We start from the raw sequence: 21,665 nt of genomic DNA, 5'->3' as shown, positions 1-21,665 counted from the left end.
CTGCGCATGTCTTAGCCAGTCTCCCCTTGCGCCATTTTGTTTTTACTGTGATTATTTTCCATTTCGGGCAAGATGCGGAGAGAGTAGAGGGCGGATCACGTAAGGTGGGATTTCTTATTTTAATGTCACTATCTGCGGATCAGTGTACGGTTTATGGAAGTATCCAGAATCGGCATTAAAAATATGCACACGTGTAAACTGTCGGATAATTCGCTTTGAAAATTACATTCTTTCTGAAAAGGTCAAATGAAGGCTGTTTGAAAAAGCTATGGCGTCTTTTATATTTCTCTAGAACGTCAGAACTGGCTAGCTACTTACGTAACCGGAAACAGGTGGGAGACCTGTAAAAAGTAAACAGTCAGCTGCCTTGTTTAGAATTGTATAGTGAGTTTGCTCGCATTTGTAATGGCCAACTGGCAAGATGGTAAAGTTGACATAATTTTGCCCGACCGTGAAGAATGCCTTACTTATTTACATTCTGAACAGATTTGGCTCCTGAGTAAATCTTTCGCTTTTCCCGTCGCAGCATTTTCGACACAAGTAATATTGGAAGCGCTGTCCTAAAATTTCTTCTTACCATGAAGAGTGCCTGACACGCAAGCGTAGAGATGTATTAACACGGCGACACAATTACATCGAGAAATACCATCTTTGGGAAAATAACGGTATTTTCTGTAACTGCAAAAACCAAGCCATGAAATCAAAGGAATTGCCCATAGAACTTCGAGACAGAATTGTGTATAAATAATTATTTGTTATAAATTATAATACTGAATGTTATAATATGAAAAGTTGTTGATTTTCGGCTGCTTTAATCCCATTTCCTCACAGTTCTTTGGTGATGTCAGAGGAACCAAGGTTGGCTTTAAGGGGAAATCATCCCCAGGGAAATTATTTATTTAAATGTACTGAAATAATTAGTTAATTGGCCTAATAAGGATTGTTTTGCATTTGACCAGCTAAGACCTTTTGTGTCATATCTACTTTCTCTTGTTTTAAATTCTGGCACCAGTTAGCTATATTATGCTGGGCAATGATTGGAATGCTGACTGCATTCAGATTCATAAATATTCTCCAGCCAGAGGAAAACCTGTTAGCCTGATTTGCTCCAGGTGTAACCACGTCCATTCAAAACTGAAAGTACACTGACTTCAAAATATGTCAAACCAGTAATGAGGTACCTTTGCGTTATTTGTCACAGGTCACAGTACTGACCCATTCTACATCCTGGCATTAATGGACCTGCATCAGCAATGAGTGAAATGGAGGGCCGTTTCCACTGGGGAAAGAGGCTGAATGATTTTTAAGTTAATAAATTCAATGTCTTTTAGCGAGGGTGGGATTTTATCAGTTTTACCACATGTTCTGTTGTTGTTTGTAAGAGTTAGAATGTTCATGCTAGCTACATGAAAGTAAGGCACAATAAGCTGTCTCTAGTCCCTCACTCTGAATGGTTCTTGCTACAATTAAGAAAAAACAAAAGGTTACTTGCACTCCAAAATAAAAATAATACATTTCAAGGTTTTACATGTCCACTTTTGGCACCTGCACTTTGTATTGTCCTGTGAAATTTAGCATGTTTTACTCTGCTTTTTTTGGGATTTTATTTATCTTATTTTGGAGTGCAAATGCCTGTTCCTTTTTAATAATTAATTTGACATGTGTGTGCTAATTCAGCACTTCCCACAAAGGAGCTGACTCCATACCTGCCTTTTCTGTACCCTGAGGCAAGCATCGTCGCACACAGTACTACTTGGTCACAGTTTGTGGAGTACCAGTCTTGTTGTGGTTATGGGATCATGGGTCCTAAAATATAAATGCTTGTGACTTTAGGATTACAAGCCCAGAGCCCATATTCATAAAGCTTCTCTGCATAGGAGTGCTGATCCTGGATCAGTTTAGTCTTTCATGGGAAAATGGATAGGTTAGGATATCAACCTGGCAAATCCGATCCTAATTCGGTGCTCCTTTTCCAAGCTGGCTTTATGAATGCAGGCCCTGGTGTGTGACTTCTCTGCCACGCTGTCCTTTTATGTTTTGTAGATGGCTGACAGTGGCTGACCAGTGGACTGGGCACAGTGCGATTATGCTGTCGCATGGCAGGCACATCCATCCAGGGATGCTGGCACGGTTTGCTGAATGTATTGTCTGTTTATGCTTTGGTGGATTTAATTCAGTAAGTCAGGTTAAATGTCATGCTCATGGGTGCAATGGCAGTGCTCCACCCAATAACGAAATCCTGCATTGCAACCGGAATACAGGCTTTCTTATCCAGGTGTCAGGGATGTAGTGTTAGAGTGGATGTCAGGGTCACAAGTAGATACATGCAAGCACATTGTATGTTATGCATATATTTACAGTCAGCATAACACTGACCATATGTTCAAAGCTTTCCTGACTTTGTTGCCCTTTCACCTTGTTTTAAATGCAGCCTAAGCATACAGTTTTCAGAAAGGAAGCTGACAGACAAATAGGGGCTAGGCACATGAGGTAGGCCTAATATTCACTGAACTGCATGTCCCTGGACAAACATAAGCTGTGGCTACCTATATATGGATGTTTAAAACTCCACACAAAACAAAACCGCAGGTGATTTTCTGGAGCACCATCACAAAAGTTATTTTGGATTAAAATAGGGGGGACATAATACATTTTTAAAGATTTTTTTTTCTTGTATTAGTGTTCATTAAGGAACGAGATGAGGATTAATTATAATTTATAAATGATGGAAATGATGATGTTTCATTTTGATATGGAACACGTGATTTGTGTAGCCAGAGGTCTGAAGTGGTATGTCTGTTCTGGCACTGCAAGTTAGCTCACTTCTGATTGATATGCTCTCTGTGATCACTGTGGTGAGACTAACTGTGATCTTGTGACTGACTAGCTGCTGTTAAGAGCTGCCAGTACTGTTGAACATTGACTGTGAATGCAAGTACACCTGTTATATCGGCTGGTCTGAGTGCCATTTGCAGTTCACAATCTTTAATAACAATCTTTAATCACTTCGTTCAACAGAGCCTGGCCGATGCCTTGACATTCTAGGCATAAACGAAGGACGCAACCTTGCCAGGATAGTTGTATTTTCCCAACCAATCAGAGTGTTTTGGCCAGGCGTGGTCTGAAACGTGCACCGGAAAACATTACCGGAGGCAAACTTTTCCACAGACCCGCATCAGTTTGCCACTATTTGGGGAAAATGATTGTATTGATTGTAACGGGCAAACAATCAAAACCATTGCTTCTTCTGGCCATTTTTCTGGGTATTTATTTGATAGCAGACTGCATACCGTAGACCACGCTTGAAAAATTAAACTTTTGCCAAATCCTGTAGGCAAGCAAGTACATCTTTGTTCGATAACAGCGAATCCAAACATACGTGCTGAAGGTCCTTCAACGACGTCACACAATGTATTTGGCAAGTCTGTGATATAACAGAATTAAAATCTTCTTCGAATTTGTCCATAATTCTGTTTTTAGCAGATAATTTGGGTTAGCTCGATAGCTTTGTCCGTTTCGCTGGTGTGTTTTAGTCGGGACTTAGATTGCAGCACACGGAACAGAGGGAGTGTCAAGGAGGGGGGAGGGAGAACCGGCACACTGAGACAGACAGTTTGATTAACCAAGAGGGAAGCTGAGGAAGAGGCTCCTCCCTTTTTCCCCAGAAAGTACATGCGTTCGTCCAGACTAGTCAATTTGACTTGACAAGGATGGTTAATGAGAGGACATTAGAGCCTTTTGTACTCACATAGTTTTGCATTTATTAAGCATCACGAGTGCTCATCATAACTAAAAAATTATAATGTGGTGTGCCCCGCAGTCCAAATCAAATCCTGACTTTGTGGCCACCATCATTGTGCTAGTGGCGAGCGTGACCAGGAGCCTGAAGGGGTGGCACATAATCTGTATGAGACTGTGCAGGGAGGGGGGGTTTCGGTCCACACTAGCTCCTCTGGTCAAACTGTCACCTGGAACAGCTGGTGAGGGGACTGCAGAGCGAGACTGAACCAGGGCAGAGTGGAAAGAAGCGTGTCAGCTGGACATGCGCGTTTGACCGGACATGTACCTGTGCACGGCCTTCCAAACCGCAGAAGTATACAGATGTTTTTTGGCCTCAGTTTTGCACCTCTCAATTTGGGGAGTCAATAAACCAGGGTATAAAAAAAGTTGTGCCTTTTGTCAGTCAGAAACAGACGGCATTAGTTGTATTTTTTTTTAAAACTTTTGCTGAGCACTGTGATAAAGATTGTTACTGCCTTACCCAAAGTATAAAGCATTTGGTAAGGGTATGTTTTCTATGTAGTATGGATGGTGATTATGCAGTGGTATGGAGTATATTTGGTTAAATGAATTTATTATGTGCAGTTGCTCTCGGCACTTTAAACATACGTTTTGAGTTATGTTGAGTGTGTCTTTCTGCTGTTGTATTTTTCAGTTGGACTGAGCAACAAAGGACTGATGGAAGCCTCACATCTGAGGTAACAGCAGCGTGCTGCCACTCTGTGAGTGAATCTGACCCCAAGTCTGTGGTTAAGCTAAAGCTAAATGAAGGCAGGCATCTATGTCTCAGTAGATGCTTACAAAAACAGGAGGAGAAAGGACCATTAACATTAAAATCAAATACTTGCTAAAATCTGCCTGCAGGACCACCATTTTTCACATTGCAGCCTTTTTAATCTGATCCACCTCCAGCGTTTTTAGTGAAATGCACTAGAACACATGGGTATACTGTGTGTCATTATCCAAGTCAATGTAACTGTTTTGTTTTGCCAAAGGAGCATATTGGCCAGTTTTTAGTGAAGTTACTGAAGGATGATGACGTTCAGCCTGCATGGGTTTTTACCAGTGATCTTTATTCCTGGTCCTGGAGAGCTGCAGGTTCTGCAGCTTTTTGTTTTCACCATAATATCAGCAGCCAATTCAAACCCAAGTTAACTGTGTAATTGACTGCTTTAATTGATCAACTAAGTGCCAAGTGACAACAGAAACCAGCAGACCCCGTGGCTCTCCAGGGCCAGGAATGATGACAACAGTTTTTTATTGTAATGTAGTGTCGTGATTTATTTGCTTTAGACCAGGGCAATGTCTGAATCGGCACACTCGCATACCATTGAGTATACAAGTTGTATACTCAATGTCGGCAAGTTCACTTGGACATGGCCCAGGGCTCCCAGCCCTGTTCCTGTAGATCACAGGTGTCAGGATCCAGTCCTAGAGGGATGCAGCGTCTACTGGTTTTCAGTGTGTTTCAGCACAAGTGAGTGATTTCAGTCTTTGATTGGCTGAAGAGTCCACACACCTTGTTCTCAAGGCCTTAACTGGCTGCTGATTGAAAGGAAATTGCAAATGCCTGCAGACACTGTGGCCCTCCAGGACTGGAGTTTGACGCCACTGCTGTAGATCTACCTTCCTTTAGGATTTTACTCCTGGCCTAACGAAGCACACTTCATTCAACAGCTAGAGACCTCATTTAGCTGCTTATTAGACTCAGGTGTGCCAAATTAGGGGTGAAATGAAAACCTACAGGAAGGCAGATCTCCAAGAAGAGGGTTGGGGAGCCCTGCTTTGGACTGCTTATGACGGGTTCTGCATTCCTGCATGTTCTAGTTAACAGTTCTGGTGTGGGTGTTGAACTGGGGGACAGTTCAAGGGAGGAATGCCCATTTAACAATGACAGAGACTATTTCATTTAAAGTACGTGGAGTCTCATGTCTTGCCAGTACTGAGAGAGAATCTTTAAGTCTCTGCTTTGCATATGTACATGTTACATTATTACATTACAGGCATTTGGCAGACGCTCTTATCCAGAGCGACGTACAACAAAGTGTATAACCATAACCAGGAACAAGTGTGACGAAAACCCTAGAGAGAAGGAAGTTAACTTTGTACATGTACCAATGGAAGTTAACTTTGGTTTGACTGAAAATGTGAAAATGTAATGTAAACTGCCATTTATACAAATCCTGCACAGGGGCTAAAGATTCTCTATCAAAACTGGCAAGATGTCGGACTATGTACTTTAAAATGGAAAATTCTTATCAGGAAGCATGGGGGTTGAAAGTAGAAAAGTCTGTTTAGTTTCCTTAATGTGCCAGGGCTAGAGTCCTGGGACTGGAATGTTGTCTTTGTCACCTTTAAAAAATAAGCTCATGGCAATTGAAAGGCAACAGAGAAATCTTTGGGCAAACTGAAAAACATTTATTTCAAAATCCATTATTTCTGTTGGTTTCTGTGTTAACTAACAATAAATGTGGTTAAAGGCCATAGAAATGTCCTCCTTGTTATCATCTGCCAATGAGATGAAGCAGAATAGGGTTACAGTACCAAATGCAATGAGGTTTCCTCTGTCATTCTGACTACAGTTTCCAATACTGACAAAACACTACAGAGAAACAGGATTACACTGGTGTTGGGTCTTTTACACATTAAAGAGCACAGATAGATCATTGTATGAAAGATGCCTCTTATTTACTACAACAATTATAAATTTATTCTTAAACTAACAGGCATGCATACATAATATTTGCCAGGCTGCAAAAACATTATCCAGGGCATTTACAAGAAATATGCCATTTAAGGAGGTGTGTGAAAATGTTTGATGTGCAGTGCATTGACAGGGTCTTGTGTGGTCCTACGCTGGTGTCTGGCTCTGCTGCTCCTGCAGTACAAGGTTCGAGTCCTTGCAGTGTAATACACTTGGACAAGACTACTCCTGCACTGGCATTTCACGCACCCTCTGTGACCCAGAGGACATAAACTCACTGTATCAGATTTTAACAAAAAATACAGGGGTATTGAAGCTTAGATCATACTCACTATACTTGTGGCAAAACCTGTAAGTGCAGCTTAGCCTGCTTGTCACTGGGGTGTTTGACTGGGATGATTAGAAGAAGCACACACCAGTCCACCTTTGTTTTCTAATTAAATCAACTCTTTGAAAGTGAAGTTCTGTTGATTGCTCTTTCAGACCTTAAGCCCAAGCGCAATTCAGTTGCTGGGACAAAAAAATATTGTTACAAGCAAAATATACACATTTAATTCAGAATTAATAGCACTACATTAATACTTAGGCCATTGAGACATCAGAGGCCCTTCAAATAATTCTAAAATTGTTTTCCAAAAAATGGAAAAACCTCCGTCGACCACAACAATGAGCCAGGGAATGAGCATATCCCCCAGTCCAGGCACAAGCTGTTAAAAATGGTTATTTAGGACCAGTTCATTTTTCACTTCAGTGAAATTACAAAAACGGTGTACGAGAGGAAACCCATACTATACGCGTATCAGCTGGTGGCAGTGCCAGCGGGGAGGGAGGGGTTTCAGACGGTGTGTCTGTATCTCATTTGCATTAGCAGTGACCTCTGGTCAGCCTGTGGAGGCTGCTTGTGAAGCCTCCTCCTCGGACTCCATGGCTGTGTGAGCGTAACTTCCGGAGCATTGCTGAGTGTAAAGCAAGCAGCGGATGGAGGTCATGCGTTTCAGGTGAGAGGCTCTCTGCGACTACCAGAGAAGGGCGCAGCAGTGAGCACACGCACATGCAAACTGGGCTTCCCAAACCGGAGAGGAAATAGGGCCCAAATGAAAATAAATTAACCAATATAACCAAATGAACATGAGGCAACCTGTTTATGATTGGCAGACATAATGTGTTTAACCAATACAATAACATAACCAGCTTCTATGTGCACTATACGACCAAAAGTATCTGGACGCCGCTTAGTCTGAGGCAGTTTTTCAAGGTTGGGCTAAATGGAAGAAAATCCCTACAGCAATGCTCTATCTAGTATGAAGCCTTGCCAGTGGCGGTTGTTATAGAAGCAAAGGGTGGACCAACTTCGTATTAATGCCCATAATTTTGGATGACAGACATTTGGATGTCAGATGTCCACATACTTTCGATCATGTTGTGTATGTAGAACCTGGTTTTGTTATTAAGCACTATCTCCTTCCTCAGCTGTGGAACTACAGTACATGTCACACCGGGTAAAGTTTTACTTCTAAATGACTTCCTATTGGGAAATTAATTGGTAATGGGCAGCAATGTAGCATAAAGGTTAGGGAAATATGCTAGCAATTCTGAGGCTTTAGGACGAGGTTCAATTCCCAGGCAAGTCCCTGCTGTTATACACTTAAGGCTTAGTATTTAACTTCATTACTTGTCCAGCTGCAGAAATGGATTATATATAAAACAATGCCAGAAGCCACATTATCCTATTATACATTGCCAGTAAGATTTTCTTAAATCTTTTGCAATAATTATGACAGTTTAATCACTACATATTGATGTAACAGGATTGTTAACTGATACAATGCTTTTGCAGACATTATATATTTGTTACACATACTGGCAACAAGCAATGCCATATATATGATGCCCAACTTTCAGGCTAAATTCTATACATTTTGACCCTCTAGTTTCAGGAGCATAATGTCGAAACATAGAGTCGAAACAATATGATTATTTATAGCAGATTACTGCACAGCTGCTTCGTGAGAAGAAAATTATTATAATGTAACATTACATAAACATGAATAAGTATGTTTATATTAAAACAGTAAAAAACTAGAATAATTAAATCCAGAACAATTATTATTATAATCATACTAGTGTTGATGACTGCTTTCTCCAGCCATCCCAGTCTACGACAAATGTATGGATTGTAAAAAAAAAAAAACACCAAACAAACAAAAACGTACAGAAACAAAACAATAAAGCTTTGCTAACATCTGACATCCTTCACGATTCAAACCGACCTTTGACGATTGTTTGATGTTACGGCGCCATCTACTGGACTGTATATGCTCTCGAAAATAATTCCTGAATGCTTCTCTCATAACATTTTTTGTAAATACTGTACTGCAGAACAAAAAAAGAGAGGAACTATTCAAGGAGTTTTGTTTCGCTGTTTCTCATAGGCAATGCAATAATAATGAGTTGGCTAGCATGTGGGTATGAATTTGCTTAGATGTCCACATACAAATATATTTTTTGAGACAGATATACAACTCCTGGACTTCATGTTGAATAACGTTAGCGTTAAAACATACAGAACCATGACTAATATTTGATAGATTTGTAATTCTTGGCAACACTTCCATATGTGACCTTAGGAAACCCCTGTAAGGTTCTTTAACATATTTTTCTGGATTAAATATAATTCTATCCATTTGGAAAAACCCAAAAGCACCATCATTAAATGCATGAAAACATTTCATGATGGAACAAGTTAAGCTTGAAAATAAGTCTTTAGATTATTTGAAAATAAATGGATGAGGGCAATAGAATATTTCAGCTCATAGTAAAATAGTATCAAACAGCTCTAAAGATGTGCCAGTTTCATTGCTGTATTTGCATTTGAACAATTGAATTGGAACAACAATTAGTTTTTAACAATTACAGATTCTCAGCTGTTATTAAAGGTTTTAGCTTCACTGTATAGAAATTACAGCATTTTTTATACTTACACCCCTGCCCCACCACTCCACAACACCATAATGTTTGGGACACGTTAATGTAAGTAGGTATGTTTAGTATTTTATCACATTCTTTGCAAGCACGGAGTGTGACTCATAGACATCACCAGGCACTGAGTATCTTCCTTTGACACTCTGCATGGTCTGCACAGCAGCCATATTCAGCTTCTGCTTGTATTGGGGGCTAGTTTCCTTTTCCTTTTGGTCTCCACACTTTGCTCTTGCCATCACTCTGATACAAATGAATCTTGGTTTCATCTGTCCACAAGAATTCTTCCAGAAGTCCACAGGCTCTTTAAGGTACCTCTTAGCAAACTGTAACCTGGCCATCCTGTTTTTTCAGTTAAATGGCGGTTTGTATCTTGCATTGTAGCCTTTATAGTTCTGTTTGTGAAGTCAGTAGTCACTGACACATCCACACCTGCCTCCTGCAGAGTGTTTCTGACCTGTTGGACAGGTGTTTGGGTTTTTCTTCATTATGGTGAGAATTCTTCGGACATCAACTGTAGAGGTCTTCCTTGGTTTACCAGGCCCTCCTGCGATTACTGAGCTCACCAGTGCATTCTTCTTAATGCTATTCCAAACAGTCGGTTTTGGTAAGCCCTATGGTTTGGCCTTGGTATGTTTTTTTTTCTAGTCTCTCAGCCTCACAATGGCTTCCTTAACTTTCATTGGCACAACTCTGGTCCGCATGTTTCCAAATGCCAATAACAGACTCCAAAGGCAATCAAGAGACCTGGAGACCTTATGGTTCCAGAGACCTGGATTCTTTTAAACGGATTGTGCCAACGACACCTGCTTTTGACACCACATAACCGATATCCTTTGACAAGGCATTGGGCCATTTATAGAATTTCAAAGATGAAACGCTTGACTGTATCAGACTATATAGTGTTGTGTGATTTGTTGTTCATTTGTAAGGTCAACTGGAAAATGTACTGTCAGATAAGTCATATAATACTGTCTGCAGACATTTGTCATATTATTCAACAATTCAGTAAGACAGCATGTTTTTATAATTACTTTATTTGAGGCAAAGTCTTTAATCCACCATCCTCAAGAGAAAAGCGGATGACCAAAACAGCCTGTAAACTACAAAACATACAAAAAGAATGTTTGCTGACAACCTTGGATGTGGGTGTGCAGTTTTATTAAAATATACGGCATACAGTGTTGTGGGAACGTCACGGGCGCTGGGGGGGGGGGGAAGTAGAGAGCGAGTTACATGTTGTCCTCATCGGAATCATCCTCTTCTTCCAGAGAATCCTGTCAGGACAAACACGGTGTCAGGGGGCATCCGGGAACAGAACAGAAAGCATTCTGGTTCAGAGGGCGCTCAGGCTTACTTTAGCGTATTTCTCTGCCTCCTCCTTGATGTCTTTGGGTACCAGTTCATGCCTGCCTTTTGTCACTGAAGGGGGAAAAAAAAATGTTTATTTAGTACCAACTCGAGGCCAACAGCAGGACCAGAGTCATCTATTATTTGAGGGTGGCGGATTTCAACACATTCCTGCATGCAGCGAGCTTGAGGCTCTTTTGTCTTGTAATCGATATCGACCTTGTTTTTTTGTTTTGCCCGTAAACCAATTCTGGTTTCATTGCTGACCTTTAAATACAGTGCTGCCACCACAGGTGAATGGTCTCAGCTGGTGGGCTTTGGACAGTAATAAACATGTTTCAGTGCCAATGTGAATTCCATTTTATAACAAAAGGCATTTTAAATAGCAGAACATTTGAGAGCACTGCATGCGCATCTACCCTGGACCCCTGAGATGAATAAATATCACGGTAGGTTTGCACACCTTGTATTTAGCACGTGCAAGTATCCTGTGTTAAATATTTATACTGATTTCCCTTGTATTCAAACATGTAGCTATTTGAGGTTAAGGATTAGCTATGCAATGCAATCTGTGCATCCGATTTAGAATTTGCCTACTATACTTCCAACAACATCTTTTACTTTAGAATTTACTGTGTAAACGATCATTTCAAACATTTTCAGCTTAAACTGATTTAATTTGCTGTAACAATTTCTGGGATACTGATGCTCTGTTGAAGTGGGAAAGTCTCTGGGTTTTTAAAAAACATTATTTCAGTTTTAGTGTGTTTTCGATTGGTCCAGACAGGTTTTGTGTGTGATGAAGGGTATTTATGATGTTTACAGAGGTACTGTGACGAACACGGGGAGAAACTGGGAGACACTCATTATGCATACGAGGTGCACAACAACAACAATGGCAGCGGCCAGGAACCAGCAAGGTGGCTAGCTAATTAGCCATGTATTAAAATGATTATAAAAACACACACACACACACACAAGCACAAACATGTATGTATGCACTGCATATAGGGCTGTAACAATGAACATTAAATATGGGATTAATCGGAGTGCTTCATCAACTAAAAGAGCAATATATTCCTTTATGAATCTTTAAAAATAGCCATTAAATCAAAAGTTTTCAGTTGGTTTTCAAAAACAGTCGTGGGCCACATTGACTTGGGTTTTACGGTAGATACGGAATGCAACATGACAGAAAAATATAGTTTTCTTGACGATCATCAACTATTTGCACAATGCAAGTGGCCATTTGAAGATTTAACATGCTTTTATCCATACTATTACATATTAGAGGCTATACTATTATTCTCTTCCATTTAAACTTGCTTGTAATTTCCTATCCAATCAGGGCTGGCTGAGCAACCATGTGAGTCAGATGCAGAGATATTACAGGCTGTGCCCTATTCTCCACCCCTGTAGGCCTGGATCAGAAAGGGAGAGGGAAAAGTGCGGCTCGCCACAAATAATACAAAGTTTTTTTTCCCACCTAACGAGTTGTTTGTAAATGGTTTGACACTCATGACTGCACAGCCACTCTGGTAGGGTATAAAAGATGACCATAAATAATGCCCTCTTCGAGAGAGTGTTAGCACTGTCAGCAGGTGTACCCTTAGAACTGAATTTAGTGTCAAGAGTTCTCCAGACTGGATTGCCTCTCTATTACAATGAAGAGGTGGATTTTTTAAAAATGAGAAATCGGAGCATTTTGAATTTTAAAGATACAAACATTTCAGAGTTTTGAATGATTCCCGACGAGTTAGTATCCCAGGTTCTATGGAGTTACATTTGTGTCTTCAATAAGCAATCAAGAAGTATTTTATTTTTATTAAAAGCAAAAGGAAAAGCTTTTGCGTGTTGAAATTTTGGTTGCATTTTCAAATTTTCGTATGCTGAACTTCAGGTCGATGTTTCTGCAAGTTGAAATTCAGGTCAAAAGTTGAGCACAATCTGGTGGGTGGGATCTATGTGGACGTGTAGCTGATGCGTCTCTACTGGCCAGTCTACATTGGAGTGGCAATTTGGCTACATGCAGATTTATGAAAGGTTCTGCAAAAGGTTTTTTGCTTTTAATAAATATTTTTGATTGTATAATAAAGACACAAATATAACTCCATAAGGCTCTACTTTGGGTGGGTTATTTCATATTGAAACCATCACAGATGTTTCTTGAGTTCATTAGGCTTAGTCCATGTCTCACATTGAGTCCTAAAGCTGCATATCCTCTTCAAACATACAGCATTATTTGATGTATAAATAATTATATTTATCAACCAAATTTTGTGTTTGTGTATTTACCTTTACATATAAAATTGAATGTGTGTACATGTGATTATTGTGATCAGAAGAGACAGTTAGATGGTTACCTTCTCCAACCCAGCTGAGCTCCAGCTCAAAGGCTTTGTCCTTCACCTCATCATGAACAATGTATATTCTACAGAGAAACACCACGTTCAGACAGTCAAGTTTGGCACAAGTTCAAAAACTGACAAAATGTACATTTGACCCTTTGCCTAAATTTGCGTTTCCATGGCTTTGACAAAACTCCAAAATACCAGCGGAAAAATCCCTGGAGTAAAACTATACTATAGTGACAGCTACATCTGCGTTTAGGAATGCAAATTGATTTTGCATTCATGGTTGTTCAAAGAGCATGCAACGGGGACTGTACACCTCCAATATTCCTCCAGATTACTGACAATTCTAAAAATAAATCTTTAAAAAAATCTTTCATAGTAACACATTCTGCTGAAAATTCCTGGAGATCTGAAGGCGTCTTAAAAGCATCTGAAGAGAATTTGACTTTGGTGTTTGGTGTGCGGTAGCTAAGCTGCTGCAGCCATGGATACGGTCGTTTACGCAGCAGAGAAGGAACAGAAGGACTCACATTTTGGCCACCTCTTTCACCAGCTCCCTGCAGGTCATGTCCTTCATCTGTTTTGGGAAGATGGTGTTTAAAGGTCAGGGTGCAGCAGGGAGGGCCCCACACTGAGCTCACTGACTACTAATGGATCATTACAAAGAGCAGAATAGCGTTCGTACCTGGAGCTTTTCGATCTCGGTCTTTGCAGCCTGTTTGGCCTTTCCGATAGCCGTTCCCCAGTAACCCTGCAAGACACACAGTATTTATGCATTCACTCAATGTAATCATCATGTGATCAACGCTAAAGAGTCCACCATTTCCTCTCACCCACATTCTTAAAGCTGGATGATTAAGAGAGAAATTCCGATTTCACACATTGTTTTTTCCCCCCCATGCTTCTTCCATGTTTTCTCCCCAATCTGGAAGGCCTGACAATGCACACACTCAAGACACTCACTGCAACCCCTCTGGTTGGTTCAGGAGAGTGCATGCGCTCCTCCGGAGCTTGTGATGTCAGCTACCGCTTCTCATCACATGCCGGTCTGCCAGCTGGGCTTGGGCTCACAGACACCAGTGTGAGGAAGACCCTTCATGCGCAGCTCAGAAGAACATGTGGGCCCCAGATGGACCAGGAGGGTCGCTGGTGTGCCACGAGATGCTTCCATCCCAGCCGAATGGGCGAAGCTTCAGCCAACTGTGCGCTGCCCTGTTGGGCTGCCAGCTACGGCTGCCACTGGCACAGTTCAAACTGCACACCAGACCGTGGGGCCCATCCGTACACTAGAACAGCATCTTAACAAGATGGGCTACCCAGAAGCCCTCCATAAACGTTTTGTGGTCAAGCACAGCAACATTGGTCTTGATTCAGGCCAATCACAAATGTGTTTTGTCCTCAACTTAGATAAACAAATTCAATGGCATTTGGATAAGTGGCATTTTATTTCTCAAACAACATGCCTCTGGCAATAGCTGAGTGTTGTTTTAGGAATAAAATATTTATTTAAAAATTCACAGAGTACAAGACCAAGGGAAGTGCAGCTAAAGTGAAGAGGCCAGTGTTTCACATGGGATTAGGACACACAAGCCCTGAGTGCTGCAGTAAGGAATAGCCTACACTGCTGTCCAGCAACTAAGATGAAAAAACCACAGCAGATCTGTGCCTTCGGTGAGAAGACAGACACATCCGTGTGAGATAAACCTAAGCGGATTTGCACAGCGGCCACTGATTCCCGTAAACAAGGACTCACGTAGGAAATTCCGGAAGGGTCTACCATGTACAGCTGTGCGCCATCGTCTTCATCGTAGGACCCCAAGATGAAGCTGAGGAAGGAGAAAGAGGAAAGATGATCACACATCAGACTGGGGGAGCTGCATGCTTTGAAAGCTGCATTACATTTTTTCCACAGTATCCATTGCTGTTGTCATGGGGATGAGGAAAGGGTAACATATCTGTAACAATGAACATAACATGCATTTATGCAGTGCTCATAAACATGAAGTATGGTAGCTCCAGAAGGCTGACACACGCACCAATGAATAAAATTGTACACTTTCAGTAAATCACGATTTAATATCTGGACATGTGCAACATTGCAAGTTGTACAATAGGAGAGAGAAGGTCACAATTTTAGAATCTACTATATGAAGCCACACATTCTGCATAGCCACCAGCAGGCCAGGCATCCATGACAGGCCCACGCTGGAGTTGCCATGGGAACAGAGGGTGGAGTCAAGCAGGTAAGCATCTAGTCCTCTGTGTCCATCTAACTTTCACTTTCAGCTTGCATGTTGAAAGCGAATGACTGCAGGTTCATGACTAGATAGGTGGGCTGAATGGATTGTTCCCATTGCTATATTCCCTAGTTCTTATTTGTGGGTCAATCACTGTGCTCAGCAGGTGATACGGGTCTGAGTGTACAAATGTATTCAGCAGGGTATACGAGTCCGTGTGTGAGTGAATGTGTTCAGTGCCTGAGATACAGGGCTATCAGTGTGTTCAGCAGGTCAAATGGATCTGCGTGTATGTGTGTTTGCATGGCGGAGGCGGAGGGTGGGGGGGGGGAGGGGGGAGGAGAGGAGAGGGGAGGTATGCGGCAAAGTCTTACCTGCACCCAAAAGGCCGCACTGCGCTGTATAACGTGTAGGCATGGACGTACATGGCCACTCTGTCTGCAAGGTGCTGTCAAGAAAACCATCAAGAACAACAATCACGCTGTGACCAGCTTGTTCAACACCAAACCCCCAAGCCTCTCATTTGGAACATTCCGTTTATTACTGAGAAAATCCTTCTACACAGGGGCTGGGAACTGCCACTTGTGTTTGGAGTCCATCAATCTGGTTTCTATACTTATACAGACCGTGTTCAGTGCTGTCCACGGCTGAACACAATACAAACCAACGCTAAGTTTAAAAATAAGTATCATTACAAGCAATGCTCGCTCCACAGAAATGTACTACATTATCAGGGATGAATTAAAACACTTCAGAATTGAGTGGGCCAAAAGTGGTAATAAACACTAACACAAGCAGTTGTTGTAAACCTTAATGTCCTTAAACCTGACGGTAATCGTTATGGAAAACTTCCGTCCAAAAACGAATGCAAAAACACAGATGTCTGGCTGGTGTCTGGTATACATACGTTCATCGGGATTCGGGCTATGTGGCTCGGTTAATGGTACCCTTGTGATGCCAAAAGCAGATGTCTGATCTACGGTTAAGAACCAGAAAGGTTGGCACAGAACAGGAGTTGAAGTACCTTGAGTGGGATGTCATGACCGTAGTTGGACCGGAAGTTAGAGGCCTCCTCTCTGGCTACTTCAGCGAGGGACCGTGCGTCAGCCAGGAGCCCAGCCACAGACTGGAGGACGGGGGGTCAGAGGTCATTTGGCCGTCGCTCACAGTTCAATTCCTTCGATATTACATATTTATGCCCCAAATTCAAATGTTCAAATAACAGACGTCAAGAAAGGTTAAAGAGTACTGTGTGAATGCAACATGGTAAAAAATTTCATAGTTCTCTTTAAAATGGGTTATCCCCATGCTTCTCTGAGGTAAAATTAAAATGCCTTCACCATTAAAACATGTTCAGACCAGAATCATCAAATACACTGATGTGTTCTCCCCCTGATTAAGGTTTGTGTACATCAAATTTAATTGCTGTTTTTAGCAGTTCTTATATTAACATGCCTTAATAAGTATAGTTTAACATTACATCAAATTAGTGACCCTTTTTAAAAAAAATATTTTTTGTAAATATAGTTTTCCTTTCCTATGCACTTTAAAACCATATCTCTTTGTGCTTAGCCGAAACTGTAGTGGCAGCTGAATTATTTCAAATGACTTCCCTGTTTCTTTTAAGACCCACCCTCAGAGATGTTACATTTTTCCATCAGTAGCTCTGAATGCAGACGCTGCATACTACGTATGATCTTCACATGCGTTGACCTCAAAGAACAGACACATCAAACCTAATACAATAACTTAAATATTCACCCTTTTGGGAACTCACTGTTACAAACTTCCAAGATGATGTTTTGAAGGAAAAAATTTTTTTTCAGAAAACAAACAAAGGTGCCACCTTGTGTAATTAAAATTGCAACATGGGGCGACATAGCTCAGGAGGTAAGAGCGGTTGTCTAGCAGTCGGAGGGTTGCTGGTTCGATCCCCGCACTGGGTGTGTGTCGAAGTGTCCCTGAGCAAGACACCTAACCCCTAACTGCTCTGGTGGATGAGAGGCATCAACTGTAAAGCGCTTTGGATAAAAGCGCTATATAAATGCAGTCCATTTACCATTTGCAAGGAAAAACGTTCTTGCCTTTCAGAAACTACACCTAATTCCAGGGCAACAGCACATCCGTTAAGCCTCCTATCCATGGCCATGTAAGATCAGATCTACCCTGTGCTTAACTACATGTATGTATGTGAAGGCCCATCCCTCAGGCTTCTATCCGCTGATGAAGGGAACTTGCCATTCCGACGTGGCGGTCGATGTTGAAGATGCGCTTGTTGGAGCCCTGCTCGTACAGCTTGGAGAGCACCAACTTCTCCACTCCAAACACCACGCCATCCTTGCACCGGATCCCGATTGCCGTGCTGTGTGCCAAAAACACCGGACACCATCAATCTGGGCGCATCAAGTAATAAAGTAAGTGGAACCAATCTCTGAAAAAAAGCAGCCTTTTAAATAGCGTAAAGTGAAACTTAAGCAATGAAGTTTCCTTAAGTTGGGGAATGGGGAGTCAGCTCTGTTAAAGTATGAATTGATCATGACAATTAAAAAACTAGAGTAGACACCAAAGTAAAAAGACCGTACGTTCATCCTGTATCAACATTACGATTATCATTAATGTGTTATGTAGGTGTACTTCCTGATCATTATGTAAATAGTTCACTTGACTTTACCTTTCAATTTAAGATGTGATTACTTCATAATCACAATATGCTAATAAGTCAGATACACTGCAGTTGACTTCTGAAATTCTGCTAGTCTGACTTTACCGACAATTATTGCTGGTGCAGAAGGAACAGACATATTTACTGAAGCTCTGATTAGGTTTCTAGGAATAGGAAGCAAAATTCATCACTGCCAAATGATTCTTCTGCCAAATGTCAAACTAAGTGGAATCCACATAGCAAATGCAATGAGAGATTTAATCATTTTCCCCTGTTTAATCAATTCTAAATTTTAATTAATCAAGGCAAAGCTACATATTGCAAAGCCACATTATTAGAATGGTATTAGAATGACACATTCTGACTTTGTACACAGACATGCCACTCTAGTAACTAGCCTAAAACTTCAGTTTTCCATTAATGAGTGTCATACATACAGGATGAAGAAGCCTCAATTGTTCTCTGGAGCACTTCATACATCATTGTACTACATTTACTTAGCTTGCTTCCCAATTGGCAACATGTACTGAGTACCTGGTTTTGAGGTGTCTTTTGACAAAACTGAAGTTCCAAGAAGCACCAAGAGTGTTTTTTCTGTACTGCTGAAGGAACTTAAGTTCGTAAAAGGACACTACAAAACCAGATACTGAATAAAAACACGTAGCGAAACTCCTGCCTCACGTCTCATTTGCAATCCAACTATAGGTAACAATTGGTGGCATTTCATATACTGTAAAGCCTCTAAACAGGGTGTCATCATCCTACTGCACCCAAAGGTTCCCTGCATTGTTCTCAAATGCAAATAGACATAAGAATAAACCCAAAGGCCACTGGTCAGCTACCAAATGTTTAGACCTGAAGACAATCTTCCTATCGTAGTATCTTTGTATCAAACCCATTGCATTGCTCTCACTTAACACTGAGGGGCTGCCCAACCCTGTTCCGGGAGATCTACCTAATTTGGCACACCCGATTCCATTAATTAGCAGCTCAATGAGGTCTCTAGCTGAGGTGTGCTTTCTAAGGGTAACAGGAAAACCCACAGGATGGTAGATCTCCAGGAACAGGGTTGGGCAGCCCTGGTATGGCGCATTTGAAGAAAACAAATGGAAGAATACTCCAATGAGTGTGTCTGCCCTTGTGTCTTGTTCCGTTCGAGCTCAGGACAGGAGCCATGCCAAGTAGGATCTTACCTGCTGTTTTCTACTGCTTTCATTGCATATTCAACTTGGAACACTCGCCCATCAGGGGAGAAGGTGGAGGCCGACAAATCATACTAGAGATAAAAGAGAACGGGGATGACGTTGTTATGGTTAGAGCTCCTAGTATTACAAAAGAAAACTAAACCCATTTAATGTTTTTGTATTACTGTTACAGCCTTGAGTATTAAGCCCAATCAAGGAAGAATGCTGCAGTGCAAAAAGTGTCATCCACACTGTGCATTCACAAACTGCAACATGACCATGCACTGGATTCTATATGCCCCCAAATGATTTAAATGGATACATTTTTTGATACGCTTGGTTTTTAAATATTATGTCACTTTTGGTGTATGCTTTCAATTGGCCCTGGGGGTGTCTGTCAAGGGTACAACCTCAGTGTAAAAACTGGGGGTGACACTTTTTTAAAGAGACACTTTCCTGTAGAGTTTGCAAACTGTAAGGATTAGCTAAATCAGCTTGAAATCTCGAGCAAGTAGACTCAAAAGATCTTGTTACTGAAAAAGAACCACAAGATTTTGTTATAACTTAGCTGCTTTTGCATAGCTAACTAATTTAATTCAATTACTTTCTGGAGACTAAGCTTAATTAACCACAAGCTAACTTGCAGTTTCCCAGCTACTAAGCGCTGGATTTTCAGTCGATTAGTTTATTTCATTATTTCATGAATAAACTATGTTATGAAGCCATGTATTAACAAATGCATTTGTAGAGTAGACAATGCGGGAGATATGGTAGGGTGACCACGAGATCCAGTATAACAGATAAAAATAAGCATGTATGTTGACGTTATGGCTAAAGGTAGACAAGGCATGCGTGCAGTAAGTATTCAACAACGGGTATCATTTGTAGGCGCGGTACAATTGTGAGGTTCCGGCTATAGCTAACATATTACTAACTATGTAACGTAAACAATAAGCAACTGTAGCATATTGCGTTACAGGACGGCTTGGCAGGGAAGGCCGGTCAGCGTGGAACAGTTTTTGCTGTAGGCTATGGTGCAGAGATCGGAGTATGCAATACGGCAGTACAGCGTATGCTCAGGCAATAATCCAGTGATTTTTTCGTATGATTTCGTTACGGTCTGCAACAAAACAAGTATCCACTTTTGGCACTTATAAAGCGTGTACGCAGTATATTCCTAAATTAGCACAAAAGCTCTGATCAAAGCAGTACAAAAGTAGGTAGCTACAACACTGAAAATAGAGCAACAATAGTACAACACTGGCCATAATGAAAACTGAAAGTAAAAAGAGTAATATTAATAAAGGAAAGATAAGGCAAAAAGACGGTAGCTTCCACATTATGGAGTGTACAATTAAACGTGCTCTTTTAACACACTGCCATGGCAAATGTACTGTGATAAATGAAGTACAAATAAAGCTATACCTTGTTTTCGCTTAAGATACCCTGTGAGAACATACAAGTGACTCAGCACGCATGTGTGGTTTTCATGAAAGTCAGATGTCCAATTAATTCTAAATTTGTAGCGTTCGTAAACGTTGCTCGTATGGGTGACACCAGACACATAACAACGACAATATAGGTTATTTCATTCAGTCTTAACCTTAGTTGTTTAGCTAATTATCCTACCTCGAACAGCAGCTAGCTAGTCAGGCCGGAGCCCAAGGAAACACTGCACTTAGTAGAGCTAGCTAGTTAGCTAGCTGTACAACAAGGTGTGCTTTTCTAGTTGAACACATCCACTGGTAATTACTTCACAAAACACAGTTCATTACAAATCGTATTCACTTACCCCGGTTCCAATTGAACTCATTTTTAATTACAAAATAGAAATCTCTCTACTTTTGAGTGGCCGTGACTGGTATTTCTTTCTTCCGCTGCTTGTCAATTTCCCCCCACTCTTTCACCTGCAAACAACACGCCATCTGATTGGTTATTACATCAGCCAATCACAGAATGGTTTAAATATTTCGTTAAATTAGCAATTTCACAGATCTCAGTTCGACTCAACTCTGTCAGCTAGTGTCATTTTTCATGACATCATGCTGTCTTCAAATTTCATTTAGATACCCTACTTACTACTTTTTGTTAATTGCCTTTTATTTTTTTGTATTTGTTATTTCTGTATTTTATATATTTTGTATAAGTATACATGGTATATTGTATGTTGTATTTTTAATGTTTTATAATAATACTTAATTTTAATTTTGTATTTATGCTTATACTGTGGGAGTACAGTAAGTGGAGAGCAAGCATTCCATTGTACACCTACTAGTTATATGGCAATAAAATCTTGAATTTAGATATGAGTGAGGTTGTTTTGTGTCATTTGTTATCCTCTGGTAATGGAAGGAAGCTATGCCTAAAAGGCACAGCGTCAATGCAGCTTGCTAATGATGAGGATAAATCAGTCTA

The 21,665-nt window shown here is 40.9% G+C and overlaps 1 protein-coding gene and 1 long non-coding RNA gene across 5 annotated transcripts; one reads left to right on the top strand and one right to left on the bottom strand.

Moving 5' to 3' along the window:
• Window positions 1-60: 60 nt before the first annotated feature.
• Window positions 61-10,438, top strand: LOC118212777. Of its 4 annotated transcripts, XR_004762306.1 has the most exons (6): window positions 61-104; window positions 1,202-1,307; window positions 2,044-2,141; window positions 4,436-4,502; window positions 7,353-7,482; window positions 10,189-10,438. It is a non-coding gene; the product is annotated as an uncharacterized LOC118212777 (long non-coding RNA). The 4 variants fall into 4 exon arrangements; XR_004762304.1 differs by lacking the exon at window positions 10,189-10,438 and having other exon boundaries at window positions 4,436-4,478; window positions 7,353-7,786; XR_004762303.1 differs by lacking the exon at window positions 10,189-10,438 and having other exon boundaries at window positions 7,353-7,786.
• Window positions 10,439-10,482: 44 nt separating this feature from the next.
• psma3 (proteasome 20S subunit alpha 3) lies at window positions 10,483-21,176 on the bottom strand. The gene is made up of 11 exons (XM_035391044.1): window positions 21,043-21,176; window positions 19,260-19,342; window positions 17,643-17,766; window positions 16,429-16,530; window positions 15,779-15,852; window positions 14,921-14,993; window positions 13,853-13,918; window positions 13,698-13,744; window positions 13,177-13,244; window positions 10,821-10,885; window positions 10,483-10,740 (listed from the first exon to the last, which is right to left on the bottom strand). The coding sequence occupies exons 1-11, from the start codon at window positions 21,061-21,063 to the stop codon at window positions 10,696-10,698; spliced, it is 768 nt and encodes a 255-aa protein (XP_035246935.1). The 5' UTR covers window positions 21,064-21,176; the 3' UTR covers window positions 10,483-10,695.
• Between the last annotated feature and the right edge of the window lie 489 nt (window positions 21,177-21,665).

The sequence above is a fragment of the Anguilla anguilla genome, chromosome 1, assembly GCF_013347855.1.
Source record: "Anguilla anguilla isolate fAngAng1 chromosome 1, fAngAng1.pri, whole genome shotgun sequence".
Taxonomy (NCBI): Eukaryota; Metazoa; Chordata; class Actinopteri; order Anguilliformes; family Anguillidae; genus Anguilla; species Anguilla anguilla.
This window is presented reverse-complemented; position numbering and strand designations above follow the sequence as displayed.

Excerpts from the sequence above, each read along its gene's own strand:
- psma3 (XM_035391044.1), bottom strand. The coding sequence starts at position 21,063 with ATGAGTTCAATTGGAACCGGG. Across the intron at positions 13,245-13,697 it reads GTGAAAGAGGTGGCCAAAAT|AATATACATTGTTCATGATG; the intron begins GTGAGTCCTTCT and ends GTTTCTCTGTAG. Across the intron at positions 10,741-10,820 it reads AGGCAGAGAAATACGCTAAA|GATTCTCTGGAAGAAGAGGA; the intron begins GTAAGCCTGAGC and ends TTGTCCTGACAG.